Genomic DNA, 22,467 nt, shown 5'->3' with positions numbered 1-22,467 from the left:
CCATAAATAAGATCCCATGGGATTTCACTCCCTAGTAGCCGAGTCTAAGGGATTGCAATCTAAAGTTGTGAAGTTCAAACGATGCAATTCTAGGCAGGTTCACTCGGAAGTAAGTCCCCCTGCGTTCAAGGAGGCTTACTCCCTGGTAAGCGCTTGCCATCTGTTTTTGGACCCCTGTTAAGAACAGGATGCTGCACAAGGTGGCGCCCCCTCTGGCCTGATCCTGCGTAACGGCTCATGCCAAACTCTGCAAAACAAATGCAGCCTGCGCTTTGCTCACGGCGGGACAAATGTCGCGCGTCATCGGGACCATTTTCACGCCGCCTGCTTGGAGCGGGGCGTGGCCTCTTCCGCCTCAAGCCCCGCCCCCAAGCGGAGCGGACTCGTAGGAGAGCGCCACGTCGGAAGCGGCCAAGGCCAGGGGGGGAGGGCAGAATCGGAGGCAGCCCCGAAGGCTGGGGGATCCGAGATCGAGTCTACGGGGCAAGCGGGCAGGGGGTAGCCAACTGGGGTTCGACACCAGAGAGGCAATACTGGGGTTGGGGGGGCCGGGGGAAGGCGGTATCGTGTGAAAGGACCAACCCGGGTCCAGGCAAGGGGGAAGGGATTTGAACCTCCAAGGATCCAGCTCGGTTGAAGGCATACAGCAAATCAGGATTCAGGGAATCAGTCTCTCCCCGCCCCTCCACCTTTTTATTTTTTGCACTCTTGTCTGGTTCTTAACCGCGATGTGGGTGCCCGGACTCCTGGGTCCCTTGGCCCTGCTGGCCTTTTCTGCAGGCGGCTGCCAGGGACTGTCCTTCCAGCTTCCGCCGCAGACGCGCAAGTGTCTGAAAGAGGAGCTTCACCGAGATGTGATGGTCACCGGGGAATTCGTGGTCTCGGAAGCCACCGCACCGGGGATCAGGACAGACTTGCGGGTGAGGAGCATGTTGTGCTTTGACCTCCCCACCTCATTTCTTCTGCTGACAAACACTCCCCCCACCCTGGCTCACAAAAATACCTAAATGGTACAGGAGTCTGTTGCAGCTGCAACCACAAAGTTCATTCTAGACCACGAAAGCTTCTTCATGCAGCAATGAATGCACACTGTACATTTTTAAACCACTGTTGCATCACTTTAGTAATCATGGCATCCTCCAAAGAATTCTGGGAACTGTTGTTTGTTAAATGTGCTGGGGGGAGGGTCTCCTGACAACTCTGAGCCCCCTTTTAACAAACTACCATTCCCAGGAGGAAGCCACCACTGTTAAAAGTGGTGTTTAAATGTGTGGTGTGGATGTTAAGGCTTTGCAAGTGCTGTGAGACTCTTTGTTGTCAAGCTTTTGTTTTGCATTTTGCGCATGCCCAGATACCCGTTGTCTCTGCTAGAGTTGACGCTGGCAGTTGGCCCTTTCTCCTTGCAGGTTACGGACTCCTCTGGCCACCTCTTGTACTCCAGAGATGATGCCAAGAAAGGAAAATTTGCCTTCACCACAGACGACTATGAGATCTATGAGATTTGCTTTGAGAGTCATGGCCAGCCAGGTATGGGGGCGATGGATTCTGCAGGCGGGTTTAAGTTTCAAAAAGTAGCCTCTAATCCCAAATTTGGGTTTGTTTTTGATGTGCCTGCACAGTGAGGAAGGGAAGCACCCTACATGCTCAGAGGCACGTCTTCTTGAAGCATTCTAGAATAATTTTCATGTTTCACAGCTGATCCCAGACTGGAAAAGTCAGTGGCTCACAATGAGACTTTCTCCCAAACTCACGCCCCTTTTTCCATCCCTTTGTCTCAGATTTGCCTTTAAGCACTATCCCGAACCATGTTTACATTCTTTGCTGAGAGGCATTAATTAATTCTAACACGGGCTTGCCTTTTGTCCCATATTGACTGAAACCGGGTGCAGATTTCCACAGAACCATTCCATTTAAAAAACAAAACAAAACCATAATCCTTATTCAAATAACATTACTTGAATAAAACAAAACAGCTATAATAGCTGTAATCCCATACAGTAATGGAAGATTTCTTCATTAACTTTTCTCCCCCACCTGCCAGAACTGCAGCACCATGAATTTGCAAGAAACATTATCTTACAAGATCTTTTTAAAAGCTGATTTCTTTTTGCTGAGAGGTCAGAACTTGGGAACTCATTTATTCAAGTTTTAACTGTATATTTTAATTGTTGTAACCCGCCCTGGGACCTGATGGTGAAAGGCGGGTAATAATAATAATAATAATTCAAAGAATGGAAATGATGTCTCTATAAAAATCATGATTTTTGGCAACCTCTCTGTGCAGCTGGCTGCAGTGCATTAACCTCTCACACTTGACTAATTACCAAACCCACACAATCCATTCATTGATTGTAGGGCCTGGCCTAGATTTCTAGGGCTTCACAACTGGAAAAAAACAATGTCCAAAAAGAGACGGTTACTGGATGCAGAGCTGACCCAGAAGCAGGGCCCCTTGAGGCCAGTCTGCATGACATCTAATCACAACATTGCAAACACCTTTTCTGGGTAGGCCTTGAATGAATGAAAAAGCCAGAGATTGCTTCTTAACCAGCAGAATTTTCCAGAACAGCAGCAGTGAACCTGTGGCCTATAGCCTATGAGGCAGTTTGGTTGAAGCCATGCCCACTTGCTTGACACCTGACATCAGATATGACCGCTGGGGAATGTCGGGCTCTCTGGCCAGCCTTGGCCCACCAGTGGATCCAGTTTGACCAACCAGGCCTTTCCCCCCCCCAAGCTATGCCCATCCTCCCATCAGCTGATGAGCAGGAGGACACGGTTTAATCCTGCACTGGCTGTGTGCCCTGCACTAAGGAGGGAATAGGATTGCACCGCAGGATTTAATCTCTGTTCATCGGATGATCGGTGGAGATTAAGGCCTTCTCCAAAGCTCAGCTCCTGTGAACAGACAAGTGGCAGCAGTTGGGTGAGGGAGAAGCAGGGCTTCTGAGAAGAGCTTCAAGACAACCTTCGGTCCTGTTTTGGGATCTGCCTTCTCCCAAGTGCTGCTTGAAGCAGCTCACACACTTCTCCCGCAAGTGGTGGGGCATCACTTCCAGGAGAAGCACAATATAATTTCAGTCTCAGAAGGGTGGAGGAAGAATCTTCCAAAAGCCTTTGTGAACCTCTCCCACTTTAAAATCAAAGTGGAAAAGGTGTTGACTTGTGGACGATCCCACCTACTAGTCAGTCGTAGGATGGGTGACCTCTCCCACCTGTCAGATTTGGCTCTGATAAGGATCTGGCCCTTGGCACCAAAAAAATTCCCCAGACCTGGATGTATGGTGTCAAGTGCTGGGCAGGTAAAAGATGGAGCTATCTGCTGAATGGGGGGTTTGCAGCAGATCAGTAGATGGTGCTTAGAAAGGTGGTCCTGTTGCCCATGTCATTGATTTTAGGATGACTTAATCATTATAAGGATCATAGTGATCTTGGGCGAGAAGGAACCCATCCTGAGCTAAGGGAGTTTGGAAGGCACTGGCCGCCATGTTTTTCAAACCAGAAATGCTTCTATTTAGTCCAGTAAAGCAAGCTGTTTTAAATATACATAGGAAACTGCTACGCCGCAAACTTAAAAAACCCTATTTTTAAAAAAGTTTTCATTTTTTTATTATTTTGCAAATACAACAAAAGGAAAGGGAAAAATAAAAAATAAAACCTCAACATTGCCAGATGACATTAACAGGAAAAATATATTGATCTTCATTTAAACATATAGATCTATAAAAACAGTCCATATGTCCAAATAGGCCTGTGTTGTGGTTTTTAAAAATCCTTTTGTAGGGCAGCCTTTTCCAGCCGGGTGTGATGGACTATAATTTGCCTAAACCAAACCGTAAGTTTGGAACAAATGGCGAGTGCCTGGTTGTGGGACGTCTGCTGGACATCATTATTGCCTTAATCCTAACCTTGTCCTCTCAATCTATGCCTACCTTCTCTTCATTCCTCTCACCCCTAATCCCAGGGTCTCTCTTTTTCCAGGGAATTTCCGGGTCCCTGACCAACTGATCACCCTCAATATCAAGCACGGTGTGGAGGCACGGAATTACGAGGACGTAAGTGCAGCACTTAGTCTGCTCTGAATAAATACGGCAGGGAGTCCTCCGGGGGGGTGTGTTTGTGCCAGTTCCCCCATAGTGTGGACTAGACGCAGCAGGTAAATCTGTGTGCAAACGTTTCCTGCATTCCCCGTAAAAGTGGCTTGATTGTCTCAGGACAGGGAGCCTGTGAAAAGCTCAAGATTCATCCCACCCCAGAGGTGCTTTGAGCTGTGGGGGTGAGCTTGCAGAACCTCCCTGAGATTGCCAGAAGATCCCTGCAGCTGGATCAGACCAAAGACCCAAGTGGTTGAGCATCTTGTTCTCACAGCGGCCAACCAAACACCTTGCCCCACTGTGGGAGGCAGTGGGGCTCTGCATGCCAGTTGTTGGAAATCACAGGCGGGGAGGATGTTATAGGGGTCAGGTCCTTTAGGGCCTCTGTTTGGCCTGATCCAGCAAAGGTCTTCTTTAGTTTCTTTTATTTGAACTGTTTATATACGGGCCACACCTCATTTACACGTATCCAGTTGATGCGCGACCACACACACACACACACAGAGCATGTTGAACCCAGAATGACTTTAAAAATGAGCCCAGAAAGGTGCGAAAACAGCACCTAGCAATCCCAGAAGCCTTTGCACCGACCGTTGAGACCTGTGGAGAGTAGGGAGTTTGAGCAAGGAGCTTCGGAGAGAGCAGTTGCGGTGGAGTTTGGCAGATTTGCGGCCGTTCATGCCAGTCTGATGAGTGCTGCTGGTTTTTTTAAGGGTTTTCCAAGGGTTTCCAGAGTTGGTGGCCGTCTCCCTCTGTGGCCCCAGCTCTCCTTGTGGCATTGTGCTGGCCTTTGGCTCAGCCTGTCCTCCCCTTTCCCCACAGATTGCGAAGGCTGAGAAACTCAAGCCCTTGGAGGTGGACCTTCGTCGGCTTGAGGACCTTTCCGAATCCATTGTCAAAGACTTTGCCTTCATGAAACAACGCGAGGAGGAGATGCGCGATACCAATGGTGAGTGGCGCGAAAGCATGGCGACTGGGGATCTTGCCCCCTGTCATTCGCTGGAGCCAAGAAAGGCTGCAGTGCGGGCCTCGTCTCTGGCTCTCGCCATCTGGTGGCCTCCAGAACGTTGCAGGACTACAACTCCCATCATTCCTTACCACTGGCCATACTAAGGATGCTGGGAGTTGTAGTCCACTGACGTCTGGAGGTCACCATGTTGGCTGTGCCTGCTCTGTTGTTTGTTCTCTGGCCTTCGTTTGGCTGTGAATGGTGTCCATCAGCCTTGAGGCCTCCAACATCCTATGTTCCCAGCCACCTGGCCAATGGTTGGGGATGGTGGGAGCTGCTGGGAGTTGCAGTCCAAAGAATCTTGGTGGAGGCTGCCTCACAACAACCCTCCAAGGCAGGGTTGGGCTATGACTGGTGACTGGCCCAAGGTCAGCCATTAAGCTTTTGCAGGGATTTGAACTCAGGCCTCCTTGGGTATCAAGAGCTACTCCCTGCCCTGTCTACACTGGTGTGACAGTCTTACAAAGAGAAGCTTTCCCTCATTACCTGCCACAAAGTCATAAAATATATAAATTTTGGCAGTGGTGGGGACCTTCTGCATGTAGAGCAAGGCCCCTCCCTAAAATGAAGCCGATCAATAAAATATTAGAAGGTACTAATGTTATTTGTTGCATTTTTTTAATAAGATATTTATTTTAAAAAATTGGGTATAAGAAAAAATAATAAACATACAAAATAATAAACAATTAAAAACACACATTAATTTTCAATGACATAACTTCCATACCCTTATTTCCTCCGACCTCCTCATACTTCCCTTCTTTGTATTCCAGTTCAATTTGTTAGTTCAGCAAATCCTTACCATTAAACTTTTACCCATTTATAATCCTTTTTTCATGTCTCCTAAAGCATTACAGCTGGAAACCACTTAGTTTCTATCCAATATCTTTCTAACATTCATTCATTTTACAATATTTCTTTAAATAGTCCTTAAATTTCTTCCAGTCTTCTTTCACCGACTCTTCTCCCTGGTCTCGGATTCTGCCAGTCATCTCAGCCAGTTCCATGTAGTCAATCACCTTCATCTGCCATTCTTCCAGAGTGGGTAGATCTTGTGTCTTCCAATACTTAGTGATTAGTATTCTTGCTGCTGTTGTAGCATACATAAAAAAAAGTCCTGTCCTTCTTTTGCACCAATTGGCCGACAATGCTATTTGTTGCATTTATTATCCTGCCGTTCCTCTGAGGAGGTAATGAGTGGTGTACAAACATACCACATTTTTCGCTCCATAAGACGCCCTTTTTCCCCTCCTAAAAAGTAAGGGGGAATGTGTGTGCGTCTTACGGAGCTCATGCAGGCAGGAGGCTCTGCTCAGCACTCCCTTTAAAGAGCCGCGCGAAGCGTGTGTGTGTAGCTCCTGGGGGCTTTTCCCCGAGGAGGGAGAAGGGCAGCCCATCAGACCCTTCTCCCTCCTCGGGGAAAAGCCCCCAAAAGCCGCACACACGCTCTGCACGACTCTTTAAAGGGAGCGCTGAGCAGAGCCTCCTGCCTTCATTCGCATCTGGGATGCATACTGGCTCTGCTCAGCGCTCCTTTTAAAGAGCCGCGCGGAGCATGTGTGCGGCTCTTGGGGGCTTTTCCACGAGGTGGGAGAAGGGACTGACGGGCTGCCTTCTGTCCCTTCCCACACCTCCCAGAAAGCCAGCAAGAGCCACTGCGAGGCTCTGCTCAGCGGTCCCTTGTAAGGGCTCCCTTTCGTCCCTCATCCCGCTTTGCTGGGAAGCCAGCAGAAGAGGTGCTGCACAGCTATCGCTCTTGCTCTGCTGACTTCAGCGAGAGCTGTGCAGCTTGCTCTGCTGGTTTCTCAGCGAAGCGGGAGGAGGGACGGAAGGGTTTAAAGCAAGAAAAGCGAGAGCCACTTACATGCTCTGTGCAGAATACCAGTATTTTTTTTCTTGCTTTCCCCCTCTAAAAACTAGGTGCGTCTTATGGAGTGAAAAATACGGTAGTTCTTTTCCCCTCCCCTGTTTATTCCAGCAACAACCCTGTGAGGCGGGTTAGGCTGAGAGACTGTGACTGGCCTGAAATCAGCGTTGTGGCTGAGCGGGGATTTGAACTCTGGTCTCCCAGATCTTAACCACCGCTCCACCCTAGGAGCTCGGAGCTGGATCTGCCACTTGGCCTTGTCTTTCTCTCTTTGCAGAATCCACCAGCGCTCGGGTCTTCTACTTCAGCATTTTCTCCATGCTCTGCCTTGTGGGCTTGGCCACTTGGCAGGTCTTCTACCTCAGACGCTTCTTCAAAGCCAAGAAACTCATCGAGTGATTGAGCTCCGGTTTGGGCACAGGGGGAGAGGCAAGACGTGGGCGGCCCCCCTTTACTGGACTCCCCTGCCTAGTTTTGCCATGGATCTAGCCTACAACCTGTTAGGTGTGAACCATGCTCAATCTCTCTCCGCTGAATTATTCCACTCCGAAGGTGACTGCATTATTTTTTCCCGGGATTTCCTTGTGGCCAGGACTCTCAGTGGAAACTGACAACTGGACTGGATCTCTTTGCTAGCCAGGAATGGAGCCGCTCATCAGACAAGGCATGGATTCTGGGGAGCAGATTAGAAAACCACTTGCTGTTCCTCCCAAACCGACCATGGTGCTCGTCTGCTCTGCATGGTGGTGGTGCTGGGGATGTGGTGGGGCAGGTGTTTTAATTAGACTAGGTAATTTAAGTCCCAACTGCTGAGTGTAATACTTTGGAAGTAATAAATTTTGGTTCCTAGATATGGCTTCTGTTTTGGTGGGTGGGTGAGGGGAGAGTTATGGCAAACAATGCAGGAGGGTCTTGCCTCTCCTTGCCTCATCTGGAGTCAGGAAAAAGGTATTCTACAGGGTCTATGATGTGTGGATTTTGGTAGACTGGATAAAGGCCATAAACACGGCTTTTTTCATATGGAACTCACAGGAACTCAGTTCTGGCACATCTCAGGTGGGTTCCAGCACCTCTTTTTCTAGAAAAATAGCACAGGCCAGAGACAATTTACAGGTGTCACCCTGGTTACGCAGGGCTTAAGTTTCCCAGGTAGCGTGTGTGTATGTAAAATTGCAAATAGTGGGAAACAGCATCTATAAAGCCTGTAAATACTCTGGAAACCTTTGAAAAAGCAGCAGCACTCACCAGGCTGGCATGAATGGTGGCTCTCAGTCTTCCACATTGCTGGAGGAAGATGCGCAGTGATAAGATGCGCAGTGTAAAGGATGAGGGGTCAGCAAACTTTTGCAGCAGGGGGCCGGTCCACTGTCCCTCAGACCTTGTGGGGGGCCAGACTATTTTGGGGGGGGGGGATGAACGAATTCCTATGCCCCACAAATAACCCAGAGATGCATTTTAAATAAAAGGACACATTCTACTCATTTAAAAATACGCTGATTCCCGGACTGTCTGCAGGCCGGATTTAGAAGGCGATTGGGCCAGATTCGGCCCCTGGGCCTTGGTTTGCCTACCCATGGATTAGACTTTGGGTGGGGAGTGTTATTGTGGACACCCTTCTGTGGCTTGTGTGGCCAGAGGGAAAAGCAGTAGAGGCAACTCTTTGTAGGTTACCTTTCAGCTGCAGGAACGGCAGAGGGGACTTGCACACACACTGATCTCTCTCCTTCCAGGGAATCTAGGGGCATTATTGCAAATTGAGGATCTCTTTCAGTCAAGCACTTGAGGGTACAGAGGTGAGGGGTATGGTAGGGTATGTCCTGTGAGACAGGGAGGCCGGGAAGACTGAATTTGGCCCCATCCCTGAGGATGATTTGAGAAATCTGTGGTGGTTGATAGTACTATCAGTGACTACCTGGTGTTATAAAAATGGAACCTCCATATTTAAAGGGAGCTTGGGAACATCTCCAGTTTTTGAGTTTTCAGATTAGGCCACACCAAAGCAAGCACCTCAGATCTCCCTCACTTCGAGGAGAGAATTTCGAAGCATGTGTTTTTAACAATCCCATCAGAAGCCATGGAATTTGTGCACGTGAGTCCTTCTCTGCTCAGCACAGCTTCCCACCAGCTAAGCAAGTGTAGGGCTGCAGTTTCTAAGACGCATGTTGGCTGAAGTCTGCCATAACTCAGGAGGCTGGGAAGGGCTCTCTGCACATGTTCAGAAGCCCTCGCTGCTTCTTAATTACAGGGGTTAAAAGTGTTTGCCTTAAAAACAGGTTCCGACGCACCAGGTCCTGTCCCTCAAATGGGTTAGAGCAAAACTTGCTTGCGTCTCCCACTTCCTGTTGCAACTTTATGCACATATTACTGCCTTGTCAGCCTAACTCGCCCTCTCTTCTGTAACATAAAAAGACAACAAATTCGCAGCAAGGTTGTATTAAAATAGTCAATACATTTTTATTGTTAAATCTGCATGCATTTCTTTATACGGATAAGATACAAAATTTGCCCCCTTCACCCTGTGCCCTTGCCAGAACTGCAGCCATTGACTTTGTGGCCATGTCCATGATGAAAAATTAAACTTAATTCCTTGCCTGTTTAACTGTCACAACTCAGTCAGAGGAGTTTCCTTCACTCACATACCAGGGTTGAGTTTTTCTAACTGCTGCCAATTTCATTCTTCTTATTGAACTAAATGACTTTTTTGAGGCCCCTTCCAACGTTAACATTCTATTCTATGGGTGTCAACCATGCTTATATGACAGGGTTGCCAACTTATCAAAAAGAAAAACAGCCTGACCTGCTCCTGTGCATTTATCAGCAGCTTGATCTGCAAAAACCAACAGAAGATGTTTCCCATGGCATGGAGATGGTAAAGGTAAAGGTAAAGGTACCCCTGCCCGAACGGGCCAGTCTTGACAGACTCTGGGGTTTGTGCGCCCATCTCACATCTATTGGCCGGGGGCCAGCGCTGTCCGAAGACACTTCCGGGTCACGTGGCCAGCGTGACAACGCTGCTCTGGCAAGCCAGAGCCGCACACGGAACGCCGTTTACCTTCCCGCTGGTAAGCGGTACCTATTTATCTACTTGCCCCCGGGGGTGCTTTCGAACTGCTAGGTGGGCAGGCGCTGGGACCGAGCAGCGGGAGCGCACCCCGCCGCGGGGATTCGAACCGCCGACCTCTCGATCGGCAAGCCCTAGGCGCTGAGGCTTTAGCCCACAGCGCCACCCGCGTCCCCTATGGAGATGGTACTTGTATGCAGATCTAGTTGTAGTGTTAAGGGCAGCCCTTTCCTATCGGATGCTGTGGGACTACAACTCCCTGCACTGGCTGTGTTGGTTTGAGTTGATGGGAATTGTAGTCCAAAACATCTGAAAGGGCATCAGACTAGGGAAGCCATAGGACCTGCAAGGGCCAAATAACGGGAAGAGGCGGGCAAGCTCACTGTAAGGTACAACTCAAAAGAGATTCATTTTCACCCTGTCCTTCAACACGCAAACGATCCTGAATCAGGGTATATAAAATATAAAATGAAACTTAACATTACAACAATTCCAGTAAACAAACAAATATTAATATGAAATCAAGCAGTATGACAACTTACCCTCCTTACTACAAAAGTCAGTGGCTTAATACATCAAGAACCCATGTCATAAAAAGCCTGGCTAAAGAGGTAAGTTTTCAGCTGGTGCCCAAACACCAGCTGGATCTCAAGAAGGAAGTCATTCCAATGCCAGGGAGCCACCACTATGGAGGTCCTTTCATGAGCTACGGAGGTACAAACTTCACTCGGTGATGAAGTAACGTATCCCCCAGAGACGCTGCCTTTGGTTGTAGTTTTGTAATGGTACTGTGTGTGTGTGTGTGTGTGTGTGTGTGTGTATATATATATATATCACAATTCTTTGGTGACCTTCAACAGCAAAATCAGTTGAAGGTTATCTTTTGTTTCCAGGATGAGGAACCGGTGGCCCTCCAGAAATTGTTGGGACTCCAAATCCCATCATCTCTGGACAGCGTGGCCAGCAGTGAGGGATAATGGAAAGTTGAAGTCCCAGCAACTTGTGAAGGGGATAGCATTCTCTGATTGTATTTGGATCAGAGGATTCCTCTGCAGCAACCAAGCATGAAGAGAAACGGACTCCCTTCTCACCCCATTAATGTCCCTTGTGGGAGAAAGGTTCTTCCACTGCTCTGCCCCAACATTGACAACTGCCAATTGGAGGGGTCCTCTGTTGATGCTCCAGCAGTCCTCCGTTACAAATTCCCGTCACCCTCGGCGTGGGGCGCCTTCTACGCCAGCCAGGATGGGGGCAAAGCCTCAGGGGCGGCAGTGGCAGTCTCGTTCCAGGCGGATTGCTCGAATGACCAACGAGCCGTCCTCTTTGAGGAACACGAAGGGCATCGGTGCCCGGCGGGTCTGGCAGCAGTGCCTCTGTTGAGAGAGAAGCAGCAGGAGGAAGGGCTCAGGTTCAGTCCTTGATGGCATCTCCAGGCAGGGCTGGGAGAGACCCTGGTCTGAAACCCTGAAGAGCTGCTGCCAGTCAGTGTAGGCAAAACTGTGCTAGAGGGATCTGGCTTAGTAGAAAGCAGCTTCCTGGTACAATTTATTCACTTACCATCCAAAGATAACAGGAGGGCCAACCCTAGCCTTGTTTCGCTCTCCGGAAGACAAGAACACAAGAGGGAGCCCTTAAAAAGGCCCAGCCAGGAAGAGAAGAGCAAGGACCCTAAGGAGCTGCTGCCAGTCCGAGTGGGCAATACTGAGTTATGTAGACAAATAGCCTGAAGGGAATAAGGCACCTTCTTGGGTTCCCTGGGGGAGGGACAATAGTGCAGTGGGAATTAACCCCTGCTTTGCAAGCTCCCCAGGGTCATCCCTATAATTGCTGATTAAAAGGATCTCATCCATCTCAGAAAAGACTTCTCTGCCCGTGATCAAGGCCAGATCCATCACTTGGCATCTTGACAGCAAGAGCCAGAGATCGCTCCCCGCCCTTGCTCTGAAATCTGACCTAAATCTGCATCATTAGATATAAATTGGCATGTTGCAGAATTGTGCCATGAAATGTTTAGGTCACCAGCAATACCCCCACAGCTTCCTATGTCCCAGAGGAGGGGCCCATACTTAGTCAGGAGCAGATTCCCTTGTTTGGCAGCCCAGAAGGTCACACCTTCGATCCCTGCATCTCTGGGAGCAGGTGCGGAAAGATGGGCCCTTCTCTGCCCTAGACTCTGGACAGGCACTGCCGGTCAGAGCAGACTGTACAGGGTTAGCTCAGGAGGTGCGCAACCTGTGGTTCCTCGGCCTAATTTCATACGGCTCTCTGAGAGGCGCTCTGTACCTGCTTGGCTTGCCCATCTGGCCGACGGCTCGGCTGCTCAAGTCCGCAGTCTTGAATCCAAAGGGTCTGCGGAGGGGCCTTGTCCTTTCGTCGGCAGCGGCACCCGAGGCACTGGGTGAAGACGAAGGACACCGGGTGCAGCACCCAGCTTTGCCAGCCAAGATCTGGGGGAGGAGGAAGTCCAGAAGGAAAAGGTGGGTGAAGATACAGGAAAGGTGGTGGGGAAGGAAGCTGCAGTGCAGACAGGGGGTCATTCTCCCCCATGAAACCCCTGAATTAGGGGAGGGAAACTTTTGCAGGATTCCAACTCCCAGCAGCCCCACCAGAATGGCTAATGGTCATGGGGCGATGGGAGTTGTAGCGTTGTAGGGCCTGACAGATCCCCTACACCTGAGGCTGAAACAAAAGGGTTAGGTGAGAGAACCCTCCCTCTTGACATTTCTACATTCTAGACCCCTCTCCAAATCTGTATTTGTTTTGTGTTTGGGTATCTGAGTGTATCATGCAGTTCACCCCTCAAGGGGGCACCACAGTTTAAGTGGAAAACATGGCTGCCACAAGTGCATTGTGGGTAATACTCTAGAGAAAATGGAGGTAAGAGTCGAAAATTGCTGGAATGCTTCAGAGTAGAGTGCATTAACATTTATTAGCATTAGTAAACCGGAACTTAAAAGTGCCATGCTTCCTTGGCTTTTAATTAAACGGCTCCATTATCCAGCCAGGATGGGCAATTTCAGGTCTGAAGGTAGCTTTCAGGCATAGGAGCCAACCCTTACGGACCAAAGTCCCTTTGTCTCCCCCCATAAAATATTTGAGGGGGCTGGGCCCCACAAAGTTGATGCTATATTGTTCTCGGCAAGTGTCCCTATTTTCCAGGGACAGTCCCAGGTTTGCAGAAGCCATCCAGGTTTCTGATTTGATCCTAGAATGTCCCACTTTTACTTAGGACGTCCCTACTTTCACTGGAGAAATGTTGGAGGGTGTGCACCTTCCACTTTTGCCTCTGAAACCCTGGGAGACCTGGGATCTTCCCTTCCCTTCCGACGGAGGGAAATCACCCCTGATTATCTTCAGCCCCAATAATGCCCCTTTGCTTGCCTGGTGGGAGGATAGAGAAAGGTGGGTGTGCAAATGAAGCTTTGATGGCCCCCCCCTTGCCACTTTCCCCTCTGGCACTCCCAACCACTGGCCAGTGGCTCCTGGAAGGTTGTCTAGAAGGGAATGCAGCCCTTAAGAAAAGGCTCCTCACCCCTGGCTTAGCATTACCTTCCAACGTGACGTGGTGGGAAATTTGGGTGCAGCTTTCTCTTCGGACCAGAAGTGTCTCATTGGACGAAAGATCTGTTTGGGGAACAGGTGGGAGAAGAATGAAATTCGAAAGGCACTTCCTTTATTATTAGGACTAAGGAAAAGGCCACAAAATAGTGGCAAGGTTTTTAAGTTGTATTCATTCAACTTGTTTTTATTATTGCTTGTTAGCCGCCCTGAGCCCGGCCTTGGCTGGGGAGGGCAGGGTATAAATAAAAATTATTATTATTATTAAGGTTTGTGGGTTTCTTGGAACTCTTCCCCAGCCAAAGATGTTACAGGAAGGATTGGGGGGTGAAGTGGGCTTTGGGGAGATAAGGAACCTAAAACGGATTCAAACATTGGGCTTGATTCTGCAGACATAAAGTCACCTCAGTTCCACGGTTGAGGTTGCAGGCTGTATATGTCCCTCCCAGGGCCAAATTAAGACCTTTTAGAGACCCAAAGCACTTAAAAGATTATGCTGGCCCGCACCATATTGATTCAAAATAAAAAGCAATATTATACTTTATAATAAAAAAAGAAAAAAAGAGAAAGCATAGATTTATTGCAGCACATGACGGGATCTGAACTCCTCACATTATTTTGATCTAGATTAGTAGGAATACCCCCTGGAGATAAGTAATAAAAGGAAAATAGAAAAATTGGGGGAAAGTTTGTAGTGGAGTGTAAGGAAGCCTAACAAAGTTGTGATTTTCCCCTTGATGGGAGGTATTCCTACTAATCTAGATCAAAATAATGTGAGGAGCAGTGTGGAAGTGATATTAATTTGGGATTACCAGCAGGTGTGTAACAGTTGCTGGTCTCAATAAATGTCCCCCAGTTTTGGTCACTCTCCCCATTCCACAGATGGGACTACCAAGGCTGAAAGTGAGCATTTTGCCCAACATCTCACAGCAATTCCTTGGCAGAGGGAGGAATTTGAACCCACATCTTCAAGCTTCCGACGCATCAAAACTAGGTATGTTGAGCTTTTCAGACTGAGCTGTTTGCTCCTGTTGATCTCAGTAAAAATGTCTGCCAAATTGAAAAGATGGACCTTTCCCCCCTCATGCTAGAAAAAACTTCACATGCTGCAATTCTGTCTGTTGGGCTGCTCAGACAGCCATAAAAACAGGGCTTAAAAAAAAAAGAAGTAGCAGCAGCAACTTTTATCTCAGTTTAATTAGCGGTACTTGGTGAGGCAAAAGGAAAAGGAAGATTATGGTTAGGTGAGTTTATGCAGAGGCTTAAGTAATTTCAGAAGGTGTGCTTTCTGACCCATAAGCCCCTCACTATCAGTGGTAAGTGGTGAAGGAAAAGGCACTCTGTACATGCTTTAAAGGTAAAGGGACCCCCGACCATTAGGTCCAGTCGTGGCCAACTCTGGGGTTGCGGCGCTCATCTCGCTTTATTGGCCAAGGGAGCCGGTGTACAGCTTCCAGGTCATGTGGCCAGCATGACTAAGCCACTTCTGGTGAACCAGAGCAGCACATGGAAACGCTGTTTAACTTCCCACCGGAGCGGTACCTATTTATCTACTTGCACTTTGACGTGCTTTCAAACTGCTAGGTTGGCAGGAGCAGGGACCGAGCAACGGGAGCTCACCCCGTTGCAGGGATTCAAACCGCCGACCTTCTGATGGGCAAGTCCTAGGCTTTGTGGCTTAAGCCACAGTGCCACCCGCGTCCCTTGTACATGCTTTAGGGAACTGATATTCCACGGCAGCCTTGGCGTTGAAAGCAGATCCTGGAGCCAAGGCCCAGTGCCGATCAAACCCCTGCCTTGGGGTTGGGATAAGTGGGCAGGTCAAGGTGAGGGATGCAGAAGTGGGGTGGGAATGAAGACTCACTGAAATGCTGCCCCCCACTGGACAGATCCGGCAGTTCCATCATTTCCCAAGCTTCATGCGCCTGCCTCCTTGTGCCAGCTGCGATCCTGGGGGGGCTGTCCAACCGGAGCAACCGGAGTGTGGCAGAGCCCACTTCCTGGAGGGCCCGCTCCCTGCAGCTGCCGGAGGAGACAGAACAGGCAGAGATCAGCTACAGGTCCTACAGCTTGCCAATGTCGCTTGGGGAAGGGCAGATCACATGCTTTGCATGCAGAAGGCGCCGGGTTCAACCCCCGATGGCATCTCCAGCTAGGGAGAGATGCTGCCAGCCAGTGTGGACATTACTGAGCTAGATGGCCCAGTGGTCTGAGTTGATAGGAGGCAGCTTCATATGTCCCTCTGCTGTTGCAATGCCACTTCTGTTTGAGCTTTCAAAACCACACAAGCACAGCATGGGTTTCATTAGCGGGGGGAAACGTCTCTCACCCTTGCAGGAGAGGTAGCATGTGCAAAAAGGCACAGGTATGAATCTGGGAGAAATAAGGTTCAGTTTGCATTATCGCAGGAGCCTATCTAATTTGGGTTTCCTGAAACAATGTGAAACAAATCTTACGACACCTTCTTTCCTCCAAAAAGTTCCTTTTATCTTCCAAACATCCCTGTGAGGTAGGTTAGGGTGAGAGGCAGCGATTAGCTCACAGTCACCCAGTGAGCTTCATAGCTGGGCTGGGATTCAAACTCTGGTCTCCCAGGCCCTAGTCCAACAGTTCTCCAACAACAACAAAATTGCACAAAACTGTATTAGGGGAAAGTGTGCAGCAAAATGCACACATCTTGGTGAAAATGGTATACAATGATTTTAGGACAAATTGCTTGCAGAGATTTGTATGTTAGGAGAAATGTGCAGTAAAAGCTGGCTGTTTTTATGAGGAATTTTTCAATAAATTGCAAACTGCTGGAGAAATGTTGCAAACTGAAGATTAGAAAAATGAGAAGCTGAGACAAAATGGAGCAGACTCATCCGTCCCATAGGCACAGGAGCAATCTCTTCTGAGGTTGCCAACAACAACAAAACAATATAGCCCTCCCTGCTCTTTTGCTTTTAACAGCAGCTTGACGGGCAAGGGATTAGCAGGGGATGCATTCCCCCTTTAATATCTGCCAATAAAGCTGCCATAACAAAACGGAGGAGCAAAAGCTGGCATCCAGTTCACTGAACAAGCAGGAGCCTAAACAAACCGAGAAAAACATCCATTGTTTCCAATGCCTATTGTTACTCAGATAACCTGCTGAATACATCCCTTTCTAAAAGGATTGTGCTTTCCCTTGCACCACAACTCTGTCCTCCAGAATGAGCCTCCTCTCTGTTTTAGCTCACCTCCCGGCACCACACAGAGGTATGACAACAACACAATTCAGGTGGCCTTTTCTGTCCTCTATATGCAATGCAGTTCTCCACCTTCGAATTTAGCTACACAATCCTCCTCAGCCAAATTAATTTAATTTTTATAATTTATTTTAATAATTTTAATTTTAATGAAGCAGAACAGGCTAAGGAGGCCGTTTCGGATCTGGAAGGGGCTCCTGGATTTCTAACAGCCTGAGTGACATCGAAACAGCCAAAAGTGACACAGGTATAGAGGGAGCTGCCCTCTACTGAGTCAGGCGACTGGTCCATCCAGCTCAATATTGTCAACACTGGCTGGCAGCAGCTCTCCAAGGTTTCAGGCAGGAGAACCTGGAGCCTTCCCCGAATTAATATTGGGAAGTGATTCAGGGGCAAAGCCACCCAAGCAAACATCTGGAGTTCAGGGGGGCTGACTAGTTAACTAGCTACTCCTTCCTTGAAGGTTTTAAAGCAGAGGTTGAGTGGCCATCTGTCATGGTTGAGATCCCTGCATTGCAGGGGGTTGGACTAGATGGCCCCCAGGGGTCCCTTTCAACTCTACAATTCTATGACAGCATCCCTGGCAGCCTGTGCCCAGCCTCTCCAGCAAAGAACAGCATACCACCTCCCAAGGAGGACGCCTGTTCCACTGTCAAAGAGTACTTATGGTTAAGACGTTTCCCCCTAACATTTAGCCGAAATAATCCTCCTTGCAAACAGTACAGGCAATTATCTTTCCCGCCAAGCTGGTGCTGCTGACCAGCATGGCCATGGTTGCTTTAACGTCCCTTAAAATTGTTACTGTGCTCACAGGAGAAAAGCAGGAAGCAGGTCCTTGGTCCATCTAACTCAATACTGCCTACACTGACTGGCTGAGATTTCTTCCCTAACAGTGATCCTCTGTCTAGGTGATAGGTATTCTACCTTTTGCACAAGCCACAAGGTGGTTTATAGCAAGGCAACCATGCTGGCTGTCTCACAAGGACTGGACTAGTTGGTTGGCATTGAAGCAAGCTGAGCTAGCAGAAAGCGGCAGGGATAAGTTTGAATTGATTCCTCCCAACGAGAGCCCTTTTCGGACACAGTCCTATATGCCTACTCACCTGGGAGGAAGTCCCATTGAACTCATTGGGGCTTACTACTGAGGAATACATGTGGGATTGGACTGTTTTTGTTGGCTGTAGCAACAGCAAGGGGAAAGACCCAGAACTCTTTTATTATGCTTTTAGATGTGCTGGAAGCCGCCCAAAGTGGCTGGGGAAGCCCAGCCTGATGGGCAGGGTAATAATAATAAAATTATTATTAATATTAATCCTCACCTCCCTTTCTTATAGATGCCAGCCCCACTGGGGAAGCGCTGTGGTAGAGCATATGCTTTGCATGCAGAAAAGCCCAGAATCAGTCGTGCTGGACATCTCCCTGTACGGCTTGCAATGTCCCCTGCCTTGAAACCCTGGAGAGCTGCCAATTCGTGTGTTGGACCAGTGGCCTGACTCAATATAAGGGAGCTTGCTGTGTTCCCATTGCATTTGGTAGGGCTTACTTCTGAGTAATAATAATAATAAAAAATATTATTTATATCCCGCCCTCCCCAGCCGAAGCCGGGCTCAGGGCGGCTAACAACAATAAAACAGTATAAAAGTATAGCATAAACAACACTCTAAAATCATTCATTATAAAATTAATTAATTCAGGCCACTGGCAACCATTGGGCCAGAGCTCCATGAAGATTGCCGAGAGAGGGAGTCAGGCTGTGCCCTGGCCAAAGGCCTGGTGGAACAGCTCTGTCTTGCAGGCCCTGCGGAAAGATGTCAAGTCCCGCAGGGCCCTGGTCTCTTGTGACAGAGTGTTCCACCAGATCGGAGCCACAGCCGAAAAAGCCCTGGCTCTAGTTGAGGCCAGACTAACTTCTCTGTGGCCTGGGACCTTCAAGATGTTTTTATTTGAAGACCGTAAGTTTCTCTGTGGGGCATACCAGGAGAGGCGGTCCCGTAGGTACGAGGGTCCTAGGCCGTATAGGGCTTTAAAGGTTAAAACCAGCACCTTAAACCTGATCCTGTACTCCACCGGGAGCCAGTGCAGCTGGTGTAGCACCGGGTGCATGTGATCTCGCAGCGAAGACCTCATAAGGAGTCTCGCTGCAGCATTCTGCACCCGCTGGAGTTTCTGGGTCAGTCTCAAGGGCAGCCCCACGTAGAGTGAGTTACAATAATCCAGTCTGGAGGTGACCGCGAGAGAGGTAAGGAGCCAACTGCTTAGCTTGGCGGAGATGGAAAAATGGCGCCTTTGTTATAGCTGCAATCTGCGCCTCCATGGAAAGGGAGGTGTCGAAGATTACACCCAAACTCTTAACGGACGGTGCTGGCACTAATTGCGCCCCCGCAAGAGATGGGAGTTGCCCTCCCAATCCCATGTCGCCCCGTCCTAGCCACAGGACCTCTGTCTTCGAAGGATTTAGCTTCAACCGGCTCCCACGTAACCATCCAGCCACAGCTTCCAAACATCTGGTTAGTGTGTCTGGGGCCGAGTCAAGATGACCATCTATCAACAGATAGAGTTGGGTGTCATCGGCATACTGATGGCAACCCAGCCCAAAACTCCGAACAAGCTGGGCGAGGGGGCGCATAAAGATGTTGAAAAGCATCGGGGAGAGTATCGCACCCTGAGGTACTCCACACACCAAGGAGTGGCGCGATGACAATTCCCCCCCCAAGCGCCACCCTCTGTCCCCGACCAGAGAGAAATGAGCGCAGCCATTGAAGGACTGTGCCCTGGATCCCCACGTCGGCAAGGCGGTGGTCCAGAAGTTCGTGATCGACCATGTCGAAAGCTGCGGACAGATCTAGAAGAATCAGCAGCCCCGACCCGCCTCGATCCAGCTGTCTACGAAGATCATCTGTTAGGGCGACCAGAGCCGTCTCGGTCCCATGACCAGCGCGGAAGCCGGACTGGAATGGATCCAGAGCCGATGTTTCATCCAGAAACCCAGCAAGCTGTTCAGCAACCGCTCTTTCAATCACCTTACCCAGGAACGGAAGATTCGAAACCGGGTGGTAATTGGATCTAATGATCATAGATCTAAAGGATCTAATGATGTTTTCTTTAAGAGCGGGCGCACCACTGCCTCCTTCAGTTCCCCTGGGAATGTCCCCGTGCCAAGGGACAAATTGATGATATCCCCCAGGAGGGCCCGCACTTTAAAAGACTGCAGCTGCAAATCCTTTGCAAACTTTGTAAGCCCCTTTCCAACGCAGCAGAGTTTGCTTCCAAGTAAACACCTGTGGGAAAATGCTGCACAAGCTTGTGCTGGATCAGACAAAAGGGCTGTCTAGTCCAGGATCCTGCTCCCACCACTGGCCAGCCTTTGGGACCCTAACAAGCATGTTACAAAGGCAATGGCCATTCCCTGATGTTCATCCCCAGCAGCTGGCAATGTCCTAGGATAGCTTGCCCCTGACCATGGGAGATCAATTTAGCCAGGATGTCTAAGACTCATCTATGGTCCTCAAGAAGTTGTCTAATTAATTTTCATTATTATTATTAAAAGGCAGCCACCAGTGACATGAATTGTGGCAGAGAGGTCTGTAAGTTAACCAGGTGCAATGGAAGCATGGGTTCTGTCTGTTCTGAAACCTCTGCCAAGCTGGTTGTGGGAAGAGTAACAATTGCCAGCAAAGTATCTCTGTTTCCACATTCTCTGCAGTATGCATCATTTCAAAAATCTCTGCCGTGTCCCCTGTAACTTTTCCGCATAGGGGAACGTACGAAGCTGCACCGTACTGAGTCAGGTCATTGGCAGGCTGGCAGCAAGGGGTCTCCCCCAGCCATACCGGGAGAGGTGCAAGACTGAAGGGGGGAAATGACTGAACCTAGGAGCCTCCCGCAATGAAAGCAGATGCTAAGACGCTCAACAGGATCTCAACCCTGGGACCATCTGCATGCAAACTTTCCCTACTCCCCTGATCACACAGTCTTCTTCGTTACCCTAAATAACAACCCTCTTCCCACCTGTCATCACATCCCAACGGACCAGCCCCACACCCCACATTTCCTTCAAGACAACACACAACACTCCTACCCCCCCCAACACCCATTTTAATCATCACAACAAACTTGCTTGGTACGCTAGGCTGGGGGGGGGGGGGAGCCAAGCTAGAGAGGAAGACTGACCCCAAGCCACCCAGGGAGCCTCAGACTTTAGGTGTAGGACAGGTATTAAATCAGCGCCTCAGGTCCAGCCACCGCACCAGATAGTATTCCCAAATTGCAAGCACAAAAGGATCTGGCCAGCTGCTTACCTCTCGTTGAGGGTAACGACAGACGACTCGAGCGGCTGTTCTTCATCAAGGCTGGACTCCCGGAGGAGGGCGAAGGACCCCCACGACGACACCCCTGCCAGCAACCCACTCACAAGCACCAGGTGGAACATGGCGCACGCCAGGAGGGTGCCACGCCAAGCCAGGCGGGCAAAGCCAGGGGGGAGAGAGCAGCGGGGGTGCAGGGTAGCCTAGCCTGGCCAAGAATGCCAGCTAGACTAGGCGGGCGAAACTGGCTTGGGCAGAGCAAGGATGGAAGCAGAGGGACTGTGAGAACCCACTTTTATCTGCCTCTCCCCCAACACTGCCGTGACCTTGGCATTTTTCACAGGCAGGCTTGTGCCTTCCCTCAGAGGAATTGGAGAGGCAGCATCACGCGCCAGCTCCTGGGGGCCGTGTCCCAGCATTCGCCCTCCCACAAAAAAAAAAACGTACCTTGTGTGGGGCGGGGGAATTAAAACCAGGAGCTGAGATTCAGCGTCAGAAGAACATGCTTGAAATAGCCCAACTCAGTTCTGGAAGGGTGGGCAAAGGAACTTCTGGGCATAAGCAGAGTGCTTTAAAAAAATAACAAAAACCAAACATCTGCACCTGGTGCAGGTCCCATTCCTTTCAATGGGGGCTGTGTGGGAGAACATTTCTGCTGCACTGGACCTGTTGGATTCCATGGTGGCGGCTTTAAAACCTTGTATTTTACCTCAGCCTGTGTGTTTCAGAGGCAAGATTGTGTCTCGCTGCATTAATGAACCTAAGAACAAAGGCCTCCTGCTACCCTTAGGGGCTGGCTGTCCGCTGGAGGTGTCTCCTGGGCTATGCCTCCACCCATCGTGATTCAGAGCAGGCCTCTTCTCCACTCCTGCCACGGCCTTTGATTGACAGTTCAGCTGTCAGATAAGGTTCATTTGACACCTTCATTCACCCCTTTTTCCCTGAAAGAAAAGGGGTGCCATTTTGTGGTTCACCTCAGGGGCCAAATGTCTTCCGCCAGCCTTGCTTCAGCTGCTGTCACTGAGGATGTGGGCAGGAAACAAGGCAGTGCAAAGGCCAGCAAGCTCTGAGGTTCTGCGTAGATGGCCTGTTTCTTGGGTACATGCCTCTGCTCCCACCTCAAAAAGCTGTAGCTCCTACACAGAGGCAGAATAAGGGAGTAAGGAGGGCTGGCTGTCAGGCAGGCAGGCAGGCAAAAAACCCAATGCCTTTTCCTTCCCCCAGTTGTTACTGCTTGATGGGTCTATTGACTGCAACCCTTGGACTGCACAGCCCTTCACAAGAGGGTCCAGAGCCTTCAGAGAGAGGACTGTCCTCTGCAAAAGGGAATGTTCTGACTCTGTC

The 22,467-nt window shown here is 49.5% G+C and overlaps 3 protein-coding genes across 6 annotated transcripts in view; 2 read left to right on the top strand and 1 right to left on the bottom strand.

The window, feature by feature from the left end:
• Nucleotides 1-400: 400 nt before the first annotated feature.
• Nucleotides 401-7,819, top strand: LOC309521307 (transmembrane emp24 domain-containing protein 10-like). Its single transcript, XM_082203674.1, has 5 exons — nucleotides 401-920; nucleotides 1,407-1,527; nucleotides 3,982-4,055; nucleotides 4,917-5,043; nucleotides 7,248-7,819. Exons 1-5 carry the CDS (start codon nucleotides 729-731, stop codon nucleotides 7,367-7,369), a joined length of 636 nt encoding a protein of 211 aa, XP_082059800.1. The 5' UTR covers nucleotides 401-728; the 3' UTR covers nucleotides 7,370-7,819.
• Nucleotides 7,820-10,849: 3,030 nt separating this feature from the next.
• On the bottom strand, nucleotides 10,850-22,362 carry LOC309520877 (uncharacterized protein). The gene is made up of 5 exons (XM_082202853.1): nucleotides 21,118-22,362; nucleotides 15,454-15,611; nucleotides 13,581-13,655; nucleotides 12,315-12,478; nucleotides 10,850-11,404 (listed from the first exon to the last, which is right to left on the bottom strand). The coding sequence occupies exons 1-5, from the start codon at nucleotides 21,246-21,248 to the stop codon at nucleotides 11,291-11,293; spliced, it is 642 nt and encodes a 213-aa protein (XP_082058979.1). The 5' UTR covers nucleotides 21,249-22,362; the 3' UTR covers nucleotides 10,850-11,290.
• Nucleotides 12,474-22,467, top strand: part of CTSW (cathepsin W) — a 30,022-nt gene continuing 20,028 nt past the window's right edge. For 2 of the 4 annotated variants that reach the window (XM_082202829.1, XM_082202825.1), the window contains exon 1: nucleotides 14,470-14,583. Coding sequence is in view for 2 of the 4 variants with exons in the window: in XM_082202826.1 (XP_082058952.1) it covers nucleotides 12,903-12,908; nucleotides 14,472-14,583 (118 nt within the window). In the remaining 2 variants the exon portion in view is untranslated. Of the gene's footprint in view, nucleotides 12,909-14,469; nucleotides 14,584-22,467 lie in introns of those variants that run through there. The other 2 variants (XM_082202827.1, XM_082202826.1) reach the window with 2 other exon arrangements.

The sequence above is a fragment of the Podarcis vaucheri genome (genome assembly GCF_965113315.1).
Source record: "Podarcis vaucheri genome assembly, chromosome: 16".
Taxonomy (NCBI): Eukaryota; Metazoa; Chordata; class Lepidosauria; order Squamata; family Lacertidae; genus Podarcis; species Podarcis vaucheri.
Note: the sequence above shows the minus strand (reverse complement) of the source record. Positions and strands in the feature narration are given on the sequence as shown.

Coding starts and splice junctions, on each gene's coding strand:
- LOC309521307 (XM_082203674.1), top strand. CDS start 729: ATGTGGGTGCCCGGACTCCTGGGTCCCTTGGCCCTGCTGGCCTTTTCT. Junction 1,528..3,981: donor TGAGAGTCATGGCCAGCCAG/GTATGGGGGCGA, acceptor CTCTTTTTCCAG/GGAATTTCCGGGTCCCTGAC. Junction 4,056..4,916: donor AGGCACGGAATTACGAGGAC/GTAAGTGCAGCA, acceptor CTTTCCCCACAG/ATTGCGAAGGCTGAGAAACT.
- LOC309520877 (XM_082202853.1), bottom strand. CDS start 21,248: ATGTTCCACCTGGTGCTTGTGAGTGGGTTGCTGGCAGGGGTGTCGTCG. Junction 15,612..21,117: donor GTCGTTACCCTCAACGAGAG/GTAAGCAGCTGG, acceptor CTCCTCCGGCAG/CTGCAGGGAGCGGGCCCTCC. Junction 12,479..13,580: donor CCACCACGTCACGTTGGAAG/GTAATGCTAAGC, acceptor CTCCTCCCCCAG/ATCTTGGCTGGCAAAGCTGG.